Raw genomic sequence first — 21163 nt, forward strand, 5'->3', positions numbered from 1 at the left:
AGCCTCGTTTAGGTCGAGTTCTTTTGTTGTTGGGAAACTGGATACATTTTTGATGACATTGCTTTGTAAGATTTTTGGGTTTGAAGCACCCGAAATCAGAATGAAAAGGGCGCAATTTTAATAAATAGGTCATAATAAGAAGCTTTCGCAATAAAAAAATTACAAGAATTGATGTAAAGAAATCGATTAATGAAAAATGATCATAATTATCAAAGAGGACATTAATAAATTAGCGCAATGCACAGACTAAACCGGTGGAGATACCAAATTTGGCATAAAAGTTAATTTTAAATTAAGAAATATTCCCGATAATCCCGCTGAAACGGAAATTAGCAATATTTTTTCGTTCTACGCAATCAGAGCCGCGAATGGAATAAAAATTATAAAATTTTAACAATAACATTACCTGACGAAATGTATTTAGAGAATCAAAAAGCTCAGGGTGGACAACAGATTAGTGATCTTTTTTCTGATTTCTTCAATTCAAATTACATTAGAAATTCATCAACGACGTATACGGTCTCTTCTTCAAATAATGCTCATGCTTCACTTGGTGCTTGTTACGTGACTAAAGTGGAAATTCTTAGGGCCCTTGAATCCACGGACACTAAAAAGGGACCGGGTCCTGATGCTATACCACCGATGTTCTTTAAGATATGTGCGTCACAATTAGTTGAGCCGCTTTATATAATTTTTAACAAATCACTTACAGCTGGAGTATTTCCCTTAAAGTGGAAAACTGCCCATATAACACCGGTTCATAAAAAAGGAGATCTTACTAACATAATTAACTTCAGACCGATTTCGATTCTTTCATTTTTGGGTTTGTTATTTGAATCTTTGGTACAAAAACATCTTTATTTTCATTTTAAATCCCTATTTAATATCCATCAACACGGTTTTTTGCCTGGTCGCTCAACTGTCTCTAACCTTTTAGGGTATGTGGATGATATAACGGCAGCACTTGAGAATAATTATGAGGTCCATGCTGTATATACCGACTATTCTAGAGCATTTGATGTAGTTGATCACAACTTACTTTTACAGAAGCTTGCTTATGCCGGAATATGCGGTTCATTACTGGGGTGGTGTGAATCATATTTGAGAAATCGTTCCCAGCTTGTGGTAGTTCGTGGTTTTAAATCTCAACCTAAATCAGTCCCTTCAGGTGTACCACAGGGCTCGCACCTTGGTCCTTTATTCTTTTTAATATTTGTTAACGATCTTTGCTCCAACATTGATACGGAACATAGAATGTTTGCTGATGATTTAAAATTGTACCGTGTAATTAAATCGGAGGAGGACGTCACAATGTTGCAGGATGATCTAAACAAACTCAGTCAGTGGACTCTTGATAACAAAATGCTCTTGAATCCCAGCAAGTGTTATCTTATAAAATTCACACGCAAAAGAAACTCCCCTAATACACCATATACAATCAATGGTTCTGACCTTCAGGAAGTTGAAAATATTCGAGATCTTGGGGTAATGTTGGATCAAAAATTGGATTTTAGAGATCATATTGACTGTGTGGTTAGGAAGGCTTCCAAATTGGCTGGATTTGTAATACGACAGACTAAAGTCTTTAACGCGCCTGAAATTCCTAAACTACTTTTCAACTGTTATGTTAGAAATATTCTTGAATATTGCAGTCCAATTTGGAATCCATCATGCGAAATACACGTCAATAGAATTGAACGAATACAAAAACGGTTTTTATATCACCTGACCTTTTCAAAAAACCTATGTAATCAGTTACCCTCTTACCAGTTGAGACTTGAGCACTTCAAACTAATTTCACAGTTAGGGGGACACGCGATGTCGTAACCGAGTTTTTATTTACTTTTTAACAATTGTTTTGATTGACCCCGAAGGCAGGAATGGCGTCGTTTGTCGCTGAGCCTGTCCTGATTGACGAGCACGACCACTGTGTCAATTAGGAATTACATACATACATACATATAATCACGTCTATATCCCTTGCGGGGTAGACAGAGCTAAAAGTCTTGTAAACACTGATAGGCCACGTTCAGCTATTTGGCTTTAAGATACAATTAGGAGTTATTTAAACGAATATATGGGAAATAATTTCCAAATGTGCCGTGTGGTTCCCGGCACCAATACAAAAAGGAATAGGACCACTCCATCTCTTTCCCATGGATGTCGTAAAAGGCGACTAAGGGATAGGCTTATAAAATTTCGATCCTTTTTTTAGGCGATGGGCTAGCAACCTGTCGCTTTTTGGATCTAAATTCCATCATTAAGCGAAATAACTGAGCGTAACCTATCAGTCTTTTCGAGAATGTTGGCTCTGTCTACCCCACAAGGCATATAGACGTGACCATATGTAAGTATGTATGTATCAAGATTATTCATACACCTTTATTTTCCTACCTACTTATAGTAATGGGCACGGTAATTAAATCTTTTAATTTTTATATCAATATATATCTATAATAACTTGGGATTCTTCTTTTAGGCGATGAGCTAGCAACCTGTCAATATTTGAATCTCAATTCTATCATTAAGCCAAACAGCTGAACGCGACGTGGATCAGTATTTTCAAGAATGTTAGCTCTGTCTACCCCGCAAGGGATAAAGACGTGATTATATGTATGTATGTACAGGCACGTATAACCAAAAAGAGGTTGATTGACAGCATTTACCTTATCAACACATGAGACTTAAGGGAGAAGAGTCAGTAGGGGGTCAAGAAAGGGTGCGCTGTCACAGAGCAAACGCGGGAGCGGCACATTCCTCTCATGATTCGGCTCGGATATCCGGAAAGCTGGTAGAGTGATAGGTACATACGTACATACATATATGCACGTCTATATCCCTTGCGGGGCAGACAGAGCAAACAGTCTCGTAAAGACTGATAAGCCACGTTCAGCTGTTTGGCTTTATGATCTAGAATAATATAAGATTCAAATAGTAACAGGTTGCTAGTCTGTCGCCTAAAAGAAGAATCCCATGTTTGTAAGCCTATCCCTTAGTTGCCTTTTACGACATCCATGGGAACAAGATGGAGTGGTCCTATTCATTTTTTTATTGGTGCCGGGAACCACACGGCGATAGGTAGTGGTGGGAAAGCATTGAAATAAGAGCATGTTTAGACTTGACTTTGACTTGCATGTTATTTTTTATCCATATGTGGCGATATCTTTACGCCACAAGTTTAAAAAACAGCGAATTGCCTAAATCGCGCAAGCAAAGATTTCACGGATTGGAGCATAATAATGTATATACAACCTCAGACACAACATAGTCGGAGCCGCGGTTCCCCAGGCATAACACCTAGCCTGGCAGAAGATCTTCCCTTCTTCTTCCCTTCTTTTATGTATTTTAAATTAAGAAATTACTCTTACATAGGGTGATCACTTACCAATATGTACAGGGGTGGGACATGTGATCAAGTGACAGATTTTTGCATGTTGATTTGTCGTAACACCGCTGACCTCCGAAACTCGGATCGGAATCGGGGCCAGATTGTACGAAATCGATAGTTCGGGGCAGCGAGCCACAACGGTGATCTGATTTGGTCTACAGTTAGCCACATAAAAATGTATAACTTCATTGCAGGTACAGTCGACCGCATATCAAGTTCTCTGTCGTTTCGCTCAATGAGGGTAACGTCGCTCCGTGTTTAAACCTTATGTACCTCACCGAATTAATGACGATGATCCATGGTCAAAGGTGCTCACTATCAAAACTATACCTCAGTGTAGCGGGTGCGGTGATTCGGCTCGACCGCCACCAAAGGGAAGATCTTCTGCCAGGCTAGGTGTTATGCCTGGGGAACCGCGGCTCCGACTATGTTGTGTCTGAGGTTGTATATACATTATTATGCTCCAATCCGTGAAATCTTTGCTTGCGCGATTTAGGCAATTCGCTGTTTTTTAAACTTGTGGCGTAAAGATATCGCCACATATGGATAAAAAATAACATGCAAGTCAAAGTCAAGTCTAAACATGCTCTTATTTCAATGCTTTCCCACCACTACCTATCGCCGTGTGGTTCCCGGCACCAATAAAAAAATGAATAGGACCACTCCATCTTGTTCCCATGGATGTCGTAAAAGGCAACTAAGGGATAGGCTTACAAACATGGGATTCTTCTTTTAGGCGACAGACTAGCAACCTGTTACTATTTGAATCTTATATTATTCTAGATCATAAAGCCAAACAGCTGAACGTGGCTTATCAGTCTTTACGAGACTGTTTGCTCTGTCTGCCCCGCAAGGGATATAGACGTGCATATATGTATGTACGTATGTACCTATCACTCTACCAGCTTTCCGGATATCCGAGCCGAATCATGAGAGGAATGTGCCGCTCCCGCGTTTGCTCTGTGACAGCGCACCCTTTCTTGACCCCCTACTGACTCTTCTCCCTTAAGTCTCATGTGTTGATAAGGTAAATGCTGTCAATCAACCTCTTTTTGGTTATACGTGCCTGTACATACATACATATAATCACGTCTTTATCCCTTGCGGGGTAGACAGAGCTAACATTCTTGAAAATACTGATCCACGTCGCGTTCAGCTGTTTGGCTTAATGATAGAATTGAGATTCAAATATTGACAGGTTGCTAGCTCATCGCCTAAAAGAAGAATCCCAAGTTATTATAGATATATATTGATATAAAAATTAAAAGATTTAATTACCGTGCCCATTACTATAAGTAGGTAGGAAAATAAAGGTGTATGAATAATCTTGATACATACATACTTACATATGGTCACGTCTATATGCCTTGTGGGGTAGACAGAGCCAACATTCTCGAAAAGACTGATAGGTTACGCTCAGTTATTTCGCTTAATGATGGAATTTAGATCCAAAAAGCGACAGGTTGCTAGCCCATCGCCTAAAAAAAGGATCGAAATTTTATAAGCCTATCCCTTAGTCGCCTTTTACGACATCCATGGGAAAGAGATGGAGTGGTCCTATTCCTTTTTGTATTGGTGCCGGGAACCACACGGCACATTTGGAAATTATTTCCCATATATTCGTTTAAATAACTCCTAATTGTATCTTAAAGCCAAATAGCTGAACGTGGCCTATCAGTGTTTACAAGACTTTTAGCTCTGTCTACCCCGCAAGGGATATAGACGTGATTATATGTATGTATGTATGTAATTCCTAATTGACACAGTGGTCGTGCTCGTCAATCAGGACAGGCTCAGCGACAAACGACGCCATTCCTGCCTTCGGGGTCAATCAAAACAATAAATTGTAAAAAAGTAAATAAAAACTCGGTTACGACATCGCGTGTTCCCCTAACTAATGGAATTACCGGGCGTAAAGGGGTGTAAGACCGGCCTATATATATATAACCACAAAGCAATGCGAGGGTCCCTAACGAGAATCTTACGGGGAAGCCATGTTTGTGTTGGTAGTGAAAGTAGGGAAAAGGATTCGATATTCAACGTTCAAATATTATTTTATGCCAGCCAGTTCAGTTTTAAGTTTTTTCTCAATTTCAACTTACAACAATAAACTTACTTTCGCATTTATAATATTAGTTGTGATGCATAAAGCGCAATATAGGCTAACAAAAACAAATTATAATATCAAACTATGGCTTCTATTTATACATACATATAGTTACGTCTATATCCCTTGTGGGGTAGACAGAGCCGATCGGCCACGTTTAGCTATTTAGCTTCTATTTATCTAAGGAATAATCAAAACACATTAAAAAATGACATGATAATAACATGCAAAGAACATTACAATTTTATTGTGATGATTTCAATATAAATCGGTAATAATAACATCAAAATTGATAGACACATTACATAAACAGGTAAATTACTTATTGGACGGATTGGAAATGTTAAGACTTATACACGTGAAGACAGTTAAATTATTTAATCAACACTGACGTACTATGATGGCTGCCTACCTGTCAAAATTACTGAACATGCCATCACGTTTATATACATACATACATATAATCACGTCTATATCCCTTGCGGGATAGACAGAGCCTACAGTCTAAAGACTGATAGGCCACGTTCAGCTATTTGGCTTTAAGATAGGATTCAAATAGTGACAGGTTGCTAGCCCATCGCCTAAAAGTAGAATCCCAAGTTTGTAAGCCTACCCCTTAGTCGACTTTTACGACATCCATGGGAAAGAGATGGAGTGGTCCTATTCTTTTTTGTATTGGTGCCGGGAACCACACGGCACGTACATATGGCATCGTATAAGGTTATTGCATGTCAGACGGCAGTAGGTCGCGGGGTCACGCGAAACTATAGAGTGGTCGAGTTATATGTAAAGACATACGAAATGTTTACAAAGGCAAAGATTCCACTTGCCACGATCTCTGCATACTTCCTTCGCTTCATCCGCATTCATAACTCTCTTCATGCAAGCTCGGCGGTTTCGGACACTTTTGACCTGACCCTTTACCCTTTATCCATGGATAAATCGGTAAAAATCAAGTGATAAACATCAAAATTGATAGACACATCACATATACATACAGGTAAATTACTTATTGAATGGATTAATGGATTTGAAGACAGTTAAATTATTTAATCAACACTGACGTACAATGATGGCTGCCTACCTGTCAAAATTACTAAACATGCCATCACGTATATGACTTCGTATAAGGTCATTGCATGTCAGATGGGAGTAGGTCACGCGAAACTATAGGGTGGTCGAGTTACAAGTGAAGACATACGAAATGTTTACAAAGACTAAGATTGTATTTGCATAACCTGTACAAGTATAACTACATAAATTTGTGGTATTATACATACATATAATCACGTCTATATCACTTGCGGGGTAGACAGAGCCAACAGTCTTGAAAGACTAATAAAAAATTCAGCTGTTTGGCATAATGATAGAATTGAGATTTAAATATTGACATGTCACTAGCTCATCGCCTAAAAGAAGAATCCCAAGTTTATAAGCCTACCAGTTAGTCGTATTTTACGATATCCATAGGAAAGAGACGAGTGGCCCTATTCTTCTTTCTATTGGAGCCGAGAATCACACAACACCAGATATGATATACATATATATATACACCAAACAGCTGAACGTGGCCTATCAGTCATTTCAAGACTGTTGGCTCTGTCTACCCCACAAGGGATATAAATATAAATAAATATATACAGGACAAATTACACAGATTGAGTTAGCCTAGTAAGTTCGAAACTTGTGTTACGAGATACTAACTCAACGATACTATATTTTATAATAAATACTTATATAGATAAACATCCAAGACCCAGGCCAATCAGGGAAAGTTCTCATCATGCCCTGGCCGGGATTCGAACCCGGGACCTTCGGTGTAACAGACAAGCGCAATACCGCTGCGCCACAGAGGCCATCAAACAGACGCGACCATACGTATGTATGTATTGCTCTAGCTTCGCAAACCCTGAAAGGCAGTTGACTCACTTCGCACAGTCAGGTTGACTCTGTCCACGAATGCCGTCTCGTTCTCGACGCCGCACTCGTACAGTCCAGCGTCGTCCACATCGATCTGGATCAGGAGCAGGCTTCCGTCCAGCTGCAACAAGGATACATTATTGGTGACTTCATATATTATCAGTGCAATTCTGCTTCTGACAGGAATGGAGGGAGAAAGGGTCAGTAAATCATTTTTGGGAATCTGTATACGATTTTATAATAGGTTGCCGGAGTCGGTTCTTGATATGCCTAACCAAAAAATCAAAGAGTATGTAAATAAAGTACATACTTTGTGAGAAGGCTTATTATAGGACTGATGTTTACCTGAATGATAAAACATCTGGCTTGAGCTTGGCACAGGGACCTCGTAAAGAATTGTAGTATTATAGACGTAAACGAGACAGCGATAGTGTAGTACTTATTAAGGAAAAACTTCGACAAATTTTTCAGTTGACTTCTGTGAGCTGCTGATCTGAGGAACACCATCACAGGCGCAATCCTTGATCAGGTTTTAATTGGCCTGGGTCTTGGACATATAATACATATAATCACGTCTATATCGATCAGCTGTATGGCTTAATGATGAAATTGAGATTCAAATTGGTTAAAAAGGTTACTAGCCTATCGTCTACAATAAGAGTATCAAGTTTATATGCCTTTCTCTTTGTCGCTTCTTACGCCATCCCTGGGGAAGATATGGATATATGGCCCTATTATTCAATGCCGGGAACTTATCTATAATATCTCAGCCGCATGAAACTAACTGTTACAAGTCTTCCGCAAAGTTCATCACCTTTACCTTTCTGCCATAATTTATAAGGTCGTCAAAGTACCCACTTTCCTAAGGTGGTACGATGGCCAAATCCATCTTGACCTGACCGGGAATAGAACCCGAGCCCTCAAGTGCTGATGCAGGAATGTCATACATACATATGGTCACGTCTATCTCCCTTGCGGGGTAGACAGAGCCAACAGTCTTGAAAAGACTGAATGGCCACGTTTAGCTATTTGGCTTAACGATAGAATTGAGATTCAATTAGTGACAGGTTGCTAGCCCATCGCCTAAAAAAGAATCCCAAGTTTGTAAGCCTATCCGTTAGTCGCCTTTTACGACATCAATGGGAAAGAGATGGAGTGGTCCTATTATTTTTTGTATTGGTGCCGGGAACCACACGGCACGCAGGAATGTGACTGCACAATAAGGCCGTCATTATGTAACTACCAATCTGTCCAGACGACCTTTCCAGCTGATCAAATATAGGTACTATTAAGCTATTCATTGCATACAATGACATTGCAATGGAGCTCGCATGACTTGCATTCGCTAACAACAGTACTCTATTATATGCTCGGGCACTATTATCTATGCTAACTATGTCTTGTAATGTACGGTAATTTAACTTATTCTACCATCATTATCTTATATCTAAATCTGCAGCGAAAAGACATAGTCTGTGCTTCTATTTTTTTTTTTTAATCTATGTGTGATTTTTTTGTAATATCTTTATTGCACAGAAATTAACATAGTCACAAGAAATAGTACATAGTTATAAAAGAAATAAATCACTTGCAATGGCGGATTTATCCCATGAAGCAATCTCGTGCAGTCAACCGGAAAACGATAAAGGAACTAGATAATTAAAGTAAAAAGCGGCAAGTCAAGTGTTTATTAAACAAAAGCATTATGTACCTACAGATTGTCAAAACTCTACGCGTTTCCTTCAGGATTTGTGACAATTCCATTTTCAAAAGACGATAACTTTTATTTTTACGCATATAAATTCACTTTGTGACAGTAATGGCAATTCCTAAGTTAAATATCGCCATGAATCTCAGACCATTATTGCTGTGATATACATACATATATACAAGCCTTAGGCCCTTGTACACGCGCCTTTATTTTGTCCGTATAGAATGCATGGTATATATTTATACGGGACGGGTATTGCTTTATAATTGTTTGTCATTGAGACATCGCACGCCATGAATGATCATATACAGCCTTGGCCAAAAGTATTAGGCACCCCCAATTTTTATTAAAATAATGAAGTAAAACAACTTTTATTTTCTATATTTATTTATTTCTTAAAAATTAGGTTGATATAAACAAGAAAAGCTTAAAATCTAGTAGGTCAACCTTTAGATTTTATTACTGCACTGATTCGAGCCGGCATGCTGCGTACTAACTTTGTACACTCATTCCTAGAAATAATGTTCCATTCTTAAACTAATGCATTTTTAATGCACTTTTTGATGAAATACTATGCTCCTTGATCCTCTGCTTTAAAATACCCCAAAGATGCTCAATTGGGTTGAGGTCTGGAGACTGCATCGGCCAATCCAGCACCTCAATATTATTTTCAACAAACCAACGCATCACAATCCCTGACTTATGACACGGTGCGTTGTCTTGCTGAAAAATGACGCCGTCTAGGTTGGTGTCACCGTAAATGCTTATTAGCGAAGGTATTAGAGGAGTTTTGAGTACTTGGATGTACTTTTCACTATTCATACGACCTTCACAAACAAACATTTCACCAACGCCATCGGCAGCCATGCAGCCCCAGATCATAATGCTACCTCTGCCGTGCTTGCCAGTAGGTACAACGTAATCTGCATGGTATTCTGCGCCCATACGTCGCCTCACAAAGGTCACACCCGGTGTTCCAAAAACCTGGTTGAGGAAAAAACAATACCTATTAGGAAATTGATTATAATTTGTAATATTAGAGTGGAACTAAAAAGGAAACGTTCTTAATTATAAGAAAACTACTAGAATTGACTCACCTTAAAGTTAGATTCATCAGACCACACCACATTAGCCCAATCTTCCTCTGTGAAATGTTGGTACTGTAAAGCTATTCTAGGCGCTTCTTTTAATTAGTTTCTGACAGCCAAGGCTTCTTCCTGGCTTTGCACCCTTTTAGGCCTGCTTCCCCGAGTCTTCTTGTGTCGGTTCGCGAACTTATTGACTTTCCAGCTTCATCTGACAAGGCAGCAGCAAGCGCGGATGAAGTTTTCTTCCTATTTTTCAGTGACTCTCGAACCAATTTTCTATCTTCGCGATCCGTAGTCCCACGTTTTCGGCCTGCTCGTGGTTTGTCGTCGTGGGTACCGGTCTCAGTAAACCGTTTGATGGCCGACTGTACAGCGCAACGCGAACATTTCACCAACTTGGCGATTTCTTTCTGGGATCGCCCTTGTTCGTGTAAAAGTTCAATTTTCACTCGATTTTCAATAGTAATTTTACTTTTTTTGGGCATTTTAGAATTAATATGATGTCAATTTGTCGCTCAAAAAAAATGACAGCTCGTTTACTAGTTGAAGTCTAGAACACAACTGGTCATATAATCACTGATGAGATTACAAAAAACTGAAATCTTTTGTTTTCGGTGACCAGGGTTTTTCATGACCTCAAAATATGCCACCTACTGTGCCAGGTAACGTTTTATGACCCTGACAATACATTAAAGATAAGTATTTATTCATTGTTTCAATAGTAAACATGCATTGTGTATTTTTAAGGGGTGCCTAAAACTTTTGGCCAAGGCTGTATAATATTCTTTAGCATACGGCTAACTTAATAACAAATAAGCAGCCGCAGCTGATGTGAACCATGATCCAAAACGGGTTAGGTATGGTCAAAGCACCTGGAACCAAGTTCGCAGCCGACTGTACATCACCCTAATCAAACGCTCCCCTGAAATTTCTCATAAATTGCCGCTTTAGTCTGGTTTGACAGTCAACGGAATGAATAATCGTTTTCAGGAGTGACTAATGGTTGCAATTGACGGCCGCTCCACGATTCGTTAACTTTGAAGGCCTAAGGTCCTTAAAGCTTAACGTGGCTTCGATGATGCTGTAACCTGGAATCTATCTACACCATCGGGTGTGACTGCTAATATGTACAATAGTTATAAGTCGAGATTCAGAGTGCTTTTGCCCATCGCCTAAAATAAGTATTCCAAGATTATGATCCTACACTACTACTACTACTATCACAGATTGACGATTTTATCTAAAACTTAGTATACTTAGTTCTTTTTTTGCTAGCAGACCAGCAAGGTTGCCGGGATTCGAACCCGGGAGCACCGGTGTCACAGACAAGCGTACTACCGCTGCGCCACAGAGGCATATATGATGGAAGCGAAATAAACCCTTAACACGATTACGGCAAATATCGAGTGGCGAAATTCCCAGGTTTAGGTGTAGTTCCGGCCTCGGTGGAGCCTTGACCGGGGATCGATAGAGCTCGGCCTATAGAATTCGAAATAAGATTACTAGCTGTCCCGGCAAACGTTGTTTTGCCGTGTAAATAATTCTTGACTAATTTCTAGTTAAAAAGAAATGTAAAGGGTGAACAGCCCTTATCATTAAGGGATATAAAAAATAGATGTTGGCCGCTTCTGAGACCTACTCAATATGCTTACAAAATTTCATGTGGATCGGTCAAGCTGTTTCGGAAGAGTACGCGGGAACGAACATTGTGACACGAGAATTTTATATATGAGATAGAAGTGATAAATACTGGTAGTGACGCTTTAAAGTTTCCTTATTGCATCTCAATTGTAAGTTTATTTGATGCATTTTTAATTGCACATACATAATACTAATAATACAAATTTACTTAATTGCGAGACTATATAGAATCCTACTACTATTATAAAGGCGAAAGTTTGTATGGATGTATGGATGTTTGTTACTCTTTCACGCAAAAACTACTAAACCGATTACCATGAAATTTGGTATGTAGGTAGCTGAAGACCCAGAATAACACATAGGCTACTTTTTATCCCAGAGTTCCCGCGGGATTGATAGGGTTTCCATGCGGACGAAGTCGCGGGCGGCCTCTAGTTTTCAATAATGTTTCTATTGGCGTTAGTCCCGAATACATCCTCATCTCTCTGGAGAGGGTCCCGATGTGAACCTTCTGACCATTAGGTAAGTCAGATTCTTACACGAAGCGACTTCTTTTACCGCAAGAACATCGGTTAGCATTCAATCTATATTACTTTGAGAATAATCACTGATAGATGACCGAGGTAGGATTTGAACCTATGCCTCCAACTGCATCAAGCATTTTAATCAACGTTAACTGTTCGAATAGGAGCCGCTTTTCTGTTATCTCAATATTATTCCGAATTCTATGGCACGGCTTGAGAATCAACAGACTTGGAGACACTTCGGTTCCGTTGGGACTATTTATCATTAAAGGGCCATAGCATGATGAATTATTTAGAAATCAGTTCCCCCGGCGGCTTTGACAAACGTTAAAGAAGCCTATGAATTTTAAATATTAAAAGTAATAAAGTAATAATGTTGTTGAAGCTCCTATCCATCCTCTTTTGAGCCGCATTGACGCTATGCACGCGTCCGATTGTGTTTTTTTTTTTCCCATTTACGAATTACAGTCAAATTTTATTCAAAAACAGCTCCGTATTTTTATTTTACAAATCCCAAAAATAATAAGCGACACTTCAAGACATGGTCCTTCGAGCCGGATATCATTTTAAGGATCAGTTAATTATATATTTATTGGAAAAATCTCCAAGACTGAAAGTTTGGACGGAAAAATTGGCCATTACATACAATCTGCGGAGTCATTTGCAAGAAAATATTTGTGTGGTGTTGAGCGTATTCATTCAATATAGGTAGTATAACCCAACACTCTAAAGGTATTTTTATCCAGCAGGTTAGTAAATAAGTTTTTATTAATATTATATAACTTATTTAGGTCATTTTATTTCATTCAAATACCCATTACGCTGTGAACAAAAATCAATTTTGTAGTAACTTTGTTCTACAATTATTTCGTTGAATAAAGACTAAATTGTACTTGAAATAGGTATTGTGTGCATAAAAGCAACATTATTTAGTTTAATTCGTTATAAAATTTGCGAAATATTGATAATTTATATTGTTTGTTCACATTAAATTTTCGCGCGTGGGTTCATATTTTTTTTCGCATTCCGTTCCAATTTCAAATCAGTCTATTTTTTATGTGTCGCTTAATTACAGCTGTTTTATTTCTTAATATTATTTAATTTGTGTTTAATGTCAACATATTTCATTGCCTCTCACGCAAAGGTAAATTAAAAGTAAAAATTAAAAAATATTTTACAGTTCAATTTTAATAAAAGGCAATATTAAGTTGCTATTTACATACTATTTACCTTGTAATAATACAGATTACTTAGTACATACATTGTGTAGTTTGCAGTTTTATAATACAGTTTTCTTTTTTACTTGATGACTAATGATAATAATTAGATACTTCTCGTAAATTTGTATTATATAACGTGATTTGTTAGCAGCTGTATAGTGATTAGTATACGTGTACTTGTGATCTTATTTACCTTTTGCATTGTATAAATTCCAGGTTCACAACACTCGTTTCCCAGAATGTCGAACGAGAAGGAACTCATTAAAAAGCGAGCTAGCTTTAAAGGGCGTTTGACTTCATTTATAAATTACTTAGATTCACTTAGAAGCATTACTTTGGATGATGCGATCGCCAGAGAATTACAGTTGCGTATTGGTAAGATGGAATCGTTGTTTGAACAGTATGACGAGGTACAATTACAATTAGAATGTGTAGTTGATAATCCTGAAGCCCACTTTATCGAGCGACAGGAGTTTGAGTCTCAATATTATAGAGAAATAGCTAGGGCTCAAGGTATATTGCACGCGCAAACAAACTCAATGCCGCTGTTGAGCGCAGGCAGCGAGGAAGGTTCTCGTGCAAATCGCCGTCTTGTGAAGTTACCTACAATACAGCTTCCAAAATTTAGTGGTTCTTACGATAATTATTTGGAATTTCGAGACACTTTCACTAGCCTCATACATGATAACGATGATATTGATGAAATAAATAAATTTCACTATTTACGCACTTCTCTAGAGGGGTCCGCTGCTGTGGTGATCCAATCACTTCAATTTTCCGCAAGTAACTATGCAGTTGCATGGAAACTTTTGTGTGATAGGTTTGACAACAAACGTCTTTTACTACAAAATCACGTCTCAGCTTTATTTAATATTGAATCTATCACAAAAGAGTCATCTGTTATGTTAAAGCGATTAATTGATCAAGTCAATAAAAATCTGTGTGCGCTTGAGTCCTTGAACGAACCTGTTAGGCAATGGGATACTCTTTTGATTCATATCATTACTCATAAATTAGATCAAAAGACATACAGAGAGTGGGAGGAATACAAGGGACGTATGGATCCGAACAGGTCCATTACTTTCGATGATTTTTTAACATTTATTCGCAGTCGCGCTGATTTATTAGAAACACTGGAGTTGTCACGTGGTAACCAGTCATATAATAAGTCTACACCAAAAATTAAGTCTATGGTGGCGGTACCAGGTAACTCTAGTCAGCAGTCGAATGTTGAAACAACCCGAAGGACTTGTCCTATGTGCAAGGGTAATCAGTTCTTATATAATTGTTCTCAGTTTTTGGCTTTGACTGCTGAGGCCCGTTTGAACTTGCTACCTGGTTATAAAGTATGTATTAATTGTTTCCGAAGAGGGCACTTTGCCAACTCGTGTAAGAAACCAGGTTGCAAAGTATGTAAACGACGCCATAATACACTTATTCATGTAAATCAGCAGGCACGTCGGGGAAATAGCTCTCCATCTGAGACATCATCGTCCGCCTCTCCACCACAGCCCGCGTCTAACAATACGAATGACGTTGCGTTGTCAGCAAATATACATAACGGGCATTGCGAGGTACTTCTGTCTACTGCTTTAAGGCGATACATCATAGATTTTGGGTCATTTTCACTTGGTTTTTTTTCATAAAATATAACTTGCATCGTTTCAATATTTTTAGATATGAAAGTAAATATATTCAATTATATTTGTGGAAGATGAAAACACGATTGGAACAAAAATCCTCGATCAAAAAAATTCAGGAACACAAGTCTAGATTTCGATTATTTATCTCAAACTATAAGGATTTAAAATTTGAATTTTGTACCAAATTGAAGATCATTAAAAAATAATAACTTCTGGAAGATGAAATTTCGATTGGATGTTTTGTTTAGATGTAATTAAACTAAATAGATGAAAACAGGAATTAAAATTGTTGCGACAATAGTACTGGACAGTAGAGTGTTGACACTTTATCTCTGTCTCATTCCTACACGACCGGGTGGGATAAAGCGCTATCCTTTGTAAGCGTGCCTTCACTCCGCGGATCACATTCTCCGACGCAGGACCTGTGCCAATCGCTCCGAGCGTCGTTGAAAAATATTCTGCGAAGTATTTAATTTCCCACATTCATTTTGTTTGAATTTATTTCTGTACATAATTGTCAGCTCAGCTTATTGAATTGTGTCGTTGATCTCTGAATCTTACGCGTCGCTTTTCCGCCGGACGGGGTGATATTACGTAGGTATTTAGGATCGTGGATTTTGATACTTTTTTTTTTGGTACTTTCTGAAATATACCTATTATAGATAGTTTAGGTTAGTTTTTAATACAGTTTTTTTGTTTCGTTTAGTGTAAATAGGTGTATAATTTTACGTCATGATAGCATGTTAAATGTTAGCATGTTAAAAAAAAAACCTTGAAAGAGCTTCCCATATGGGACAATTAAGATGGTGGGTACTAATTACACTTACTAATAGATAGACATATAGATGCCTACTGAGATTTTCTCCGCAAACACTGAAGGTGAAAAATATTTCATTTGATACCGGCTTGTAGCGGGGCGGCAGTAGGTAGATAGATAGATAAAACAACAACAAACAACAGCTCCGCCGCCGTCGGTTATACTGTCACTAGTTGTTGCCCTGGTCTTTGCCTACGGAAACAGTACTTTTTACTGGATGATTGTTCTGTCTTTTTCTATAGGTACTTACTCCTAGGTAACAGTATTATTCAGGGTATCTCCTCAGCTGCAAGACGTCGCAGGGTTTATTTTTCTTCGCTTTCTTCATTTGGCACGATCACAGTCATTATCCCATTATTTGATTGTTATTAATTTTTAGGAAAAATAAATTGTCTCCGATATCGTCGTTGACAATGTCCGAACAGAGAAGTGCGGATGGTGTGGAGTCGACAGTTGATATTATGGACTTAGATAGTCATGGCATTATTCCGACGCCGACATCAACGACAACCCAAGATAGAAAACCATAGGTTCCGTAGCCATTTGGCTACGGAACCCTAAAAATATATGATATACATTACTATGTAAATTACCTTTGATTGAACAAAATCGAATAAGTAATTACGAGTAGTTTTTTTAAAACCATTACAAACTTATTCATTTTATACAAAATTTTTGCATACATCCGCAACTATATCATTGCTTATAATGTAATTTAATATATGTATGTTTTTTTGTAAAATTATTTTATTGTATCAAAAACAATAAAATATTCTGATGCGGACTCCATTGCATTCGCAAACTTTATTCGGGTTACGTGAGGTCACGCGCCAGCGGCTACGGTGCGGCGGCGATCTAGCGGGGCAAGCTGGTCGGGGGTGAGCCCCGCGCGGGGTGAGCCTCTCGCCCGCATCGAGGTACATGTAATCTGAATGTAGCGCCTTAATTAAATTATACGATAACAATAATCGTGAGCATATTGTGCGTGCAGTGTTAGACAGTGGAAGTACATCGAGTCTTATGACTGAAAAACTGTGTCAAAAGTTGAACTTAAAGACTAGTCAGGTTACTGGCTCAATCCTAGGCATAAACAATTCTGTTTCGACAGTAAATAAAACGTGTCATACGCGCATGACATCATTAGATAATAGTTTTACTTCCGAAATTATTTTTTTCGTTTTGCCTACGATAACTAGTAGTGTGCCGCGTTCTGAAATAAATATTTTTAATTTTGAAATTCCGCCTAACATTTGTTTGGCCGACCCTATGTGGTATAAACCTGCCGAGGTTGATATATTAATTGGTTGTGATCTATTTTGGGATTTATTAGGTACACAACAATTACGGCTAGGTAAGGGGAAGCCAGTTATATGTGAGACAAAGTTAGGTTGGGTTATCTCAGGTCCTATTTATGATAAGTACATCACTAGTAGTACGCAAGCATGTCATATCAAGTGCAACTTCACACATGTTGTTTCTGAAACTACTCAACCTGCAGTTGATATTCAACATGAAATGCGTTTTTGGCCGTTAGAGGAAGTAAGTGCAAAGTCACCTAATTATTCGCCTGAGGAACACATGTGTGAGGAACACTTTATCGAGAACACATCTCGTCTTGAAGACGGTAGGTTTTGCGCACGTATACCTTTAAAGGGTACTCCTGAATCTTTATGAGATTCAGTATCACGAGCAAAGCACTGTCTTATATCTTTAGAGCGTAGGTTAAAGAGTAAACCTGAATATTATTTACTTTTAAATAAGCAGAGTTTGCCTAAGAAAAGTCAACTCATTAAATTTAATATTTATGTAGATGAAAATAATTCATGCGAGTTGGAGATCGTATTGATAACTCTGACTCTTTTCTATTGATAAAAAGCACCCTATACTTATACAGTCCACTCATGTCTTTACCAATTTATTGTTTCATTATGAACATAAACGGCTTCTGCATGCTGGTCCCCAATTATTATTATCGTCTATCAGGGAGACTTATTGGCCTATTGGTGGTCGAAATTTAGCAAAAGCTTGTTATCATAAACGTGTTATGTGTACGCGTATGAAGGGTAAAATTGTTACACCTTTGATGGGAAATGTACCACAGCAGCGCATCGTTCCAGACGGTTATCCATTTCAAAGTGTTGGAGTAGACTATGCCGGTCCACTCATGTGTGCTAGTCGTCAAGGTCGTGGCTGTAGGTTAGTGAATGTGTATATTGCACTATTTGTTTGTTTTACCACCAAAGCTATCCACTTGGAGTTAGTTGGTGACCTCACAAGTAACAATTTTTTTTATTCGCCTTGCGTCGATTTATTTCTCGTAGATCGTACCTACCGATCTTTATTCAGATAATGGTACCTCGTTTACTGGAGCTTATAAAGAAATTTCTGATTTTCTGAAAAATAACTGTAACTCTTTGAGTGATAGTGCAGCTTCTGAATCCATTCACTTTCATTTTATACCCGCGCATGCGCCCCATTTTGTTGGTCTCTGGGAAGCGGGTGTAAAGTCGACTAAGTATCATTTGCATAGAGTGTTGGGCAATTGTAATTTAACTTATGAGGAATTATACACTACGCTCACACAAATTGAAGCTGTATTAAACTCCCGGCCGATTACACCGCTCTCATCGGATCCTACTGACCTCTCTCCGTTGACTCCAGGTCATTTTCTTATTGGACGTCCTCTTACATCCTTACCACAAGATGATTACCAACCTAAGTCCTTAGATCACTTGACTAGATTTCAACGAATTGAGCAATTACGCCAACATTTTTGGGCTCGTTGGAGCAAAGAATGTATAGCTGAACTTCAGCAAAGGACAAAGTGGCGTACTAATCAGGATAATCTGAAGCTGGACACTTTAGTAGTGGTGAAGGATGATAACCTCCCGCCGCTAAAATGGAGATTAGGACGAGTTGTGGCAATTCACCCTGGACTTGATGGCATCGCGCGCGTCGCCGATATAAGAACAGCAGCTGGTGTGATCCGCAGGGCATTTAGCAAAATATGCCCATTACCAGTATTTTCTACGACGGGTTGAAAGCTCGAACCTATAGCTTTCAACGCCCGGGGGCATGTTGAAGCTCCTATCCATCCTCTTTTGAGCCGCATTGACGCAATGCACGCGTCCGATTGTGTTTTTTTTTTTTCCCATTTACGAATTACAGTCAAATTTTATTCAAAAACAGCTCCGTATTTTTATTTTACAAATCCCAAAAATAATAAGCGACACTTCAAGACAAATGTAATGTATTTTACAAATATAAGGTATAAATTCATATATTCAACAATAATTATTAATTAATTTCTCTAGACTATAATTTTAATAGTAATAGGTACCTGATCTTATAATATTGTTGTAATAATAATAATAAATAACACTCGCCTGTTTGCTTGAAAGTTGTGTTCACCTGTAATTGGGTTGCATACTAGCACATAAATTGAATGTTACTCCTAAATTTTGTTCATGTAACCTGTTGGTGTACCTAAATAAATAAAATAAATAAATATATACGGGACAGATTACACAGATTGAGTAAGCCTCGAAGTAAGTTCGAGACTTGTGTTACACACGCTATTTAGATAATCAGCCGGGATAAAAATAAAATACTGTATGTTGGTAAAAATAAGGAAAACTATGATAAAAACTCAAAACATAAAAATAATCTTAACATATTGCGTCTTAGGAATTTATTCTTGTCTAAAATTAACAATTGACGATCACCATTTTTCTTTTATTAAAAATGAACTATTCTGTAAGCGGCCAGTGTACAATATAAATAATACATTTTAAACACACGCTATTATACATTTTGAAAAGTGATTCTCAATTCCATTATTGAACTATCACAGATGAACGTGGGCTTTTAGTCTTTTCAAGACCGTTGGCTCTGTGTACCCCGCAAGGGCTATAGACGTTATATATAGAAAGCTATAGACGTTATATATTAAACAGCATGTACAATTGTACATACAGGAAACAAAATGAAAATTTTAAAATGACGTTTAATAATTTAACTCCCAAGAAAACCAAGTATATCCATAAAAGCGTTTTGGCCAACAGCCGAGTCGCGAGAACTAATAAAGTAGTGCAAGTACTGAAACTACTACGGTGCAGCTGCGGAACTTCTAAATCGTATGCGGAGAATCTGGTTTCAGTAACAGACGCTAAGTTCGTTTTGCTTTTAGTAGAGATCCTAACTAATATTATAAATGCGAAAGTAAGTTTATTTTTATGTTACCTTTTTCACGGGTTATGTACTGAATTAATCTTTTTAAACTTATCACGTACAAATTTAGAGTCTGTAAAAGGACGTAGGTTACCTTTCATAATGGGATGCGAAAAACCGGTATTCTTTTTTAGGTGTAAGTATTTTATTTATTTCGTTGTTTTATATATTTATGTACATCAAGGAAAAAATAAATTAAATAGAAACTTAGTATAAGGGCACTACTTAACTTTACTTACGTTTATTATGCTATGACAAATTTTCGGCAAATATATTATGTTCCACTATAATCAGGGCTGTCTTCTAGCTAGAGTCTCCATAGTATATTTATCCTTTATAATAAATATGTTTTGCCGGCGGCACTTCGTGTGGAAATAAATTGTTGTTTGGCTGATGCCCAAGACGTAACAAATACATGTATGCACAATTTTTAAGAACTTATTCACTATCAGTTGTAAGTAAGCAATTTATCTATTCCGCGATGACAACCCTACGTGTATAGTAAACCTTTTACGGGCGGGCGTGAATTATACTGAGGCGGGGTTTAAGTTACGAGTTGAACCATGTAGGTATATAATATCTATATTAAAATTTAAATTATAAAAATTTAATTATGGAACATTTCAAACATGATTAATAATTTTCATTAATTTTGGTTTCACAACATCGGCTGACGTCAAATAAATTACTCAAAACTAAGTTTACTGCCGCTTCCAGAGCGTCAGTGCAGAAGAAGCGGTAACAAACTGCACTGCAGCATTTACTTCAATAACATCAACTTTACATATAGTATTTGACACCGATAGTTGTATCAGTTTTGACTTTACCAAATATTTACTGGCAGTTAAGTACAAAAAATGAGATGAATGGACCG

The 21163-nt window shown here is 37.8% G+C and overlaps 1 protein-coding gene across 1 annotated transcript in view; it reads right to left on the reverse strand.

Moving 5' to 3' along the window:
* The window catches only part of LOC106139420 (cell adhesion molecule DSCAML1), a 40095-nt gene that overhangs the window by 11275 nt on the left and 7657 nt on the right, over nt 1-21163 (reverse strand). Inside the window, exon 3 of the mRNA XM_060947559.1 lies at nt 7425-7536. Coding sequence (XP_060803542.1) covers nt 7425-7536 — 112 coding nt within the window. The remainder of the gene's footprint in view (nt 1-7424; nt 7537-21163) is intronic.

Source organism: Amyelois transitella, chromosome 13, assembly GCF_032362555.1.
Source record: "Amyelois transitella isolate CPQ chromosome 13, ilAmyTran1.1, whole genome shotgun sequence".
Lineage (NCBI taxonomy): Eukaryota > Metazoa > Arthropoda > Insecta > Lepidoptera > Pyralidae > Amyelois > Amyelois transitella.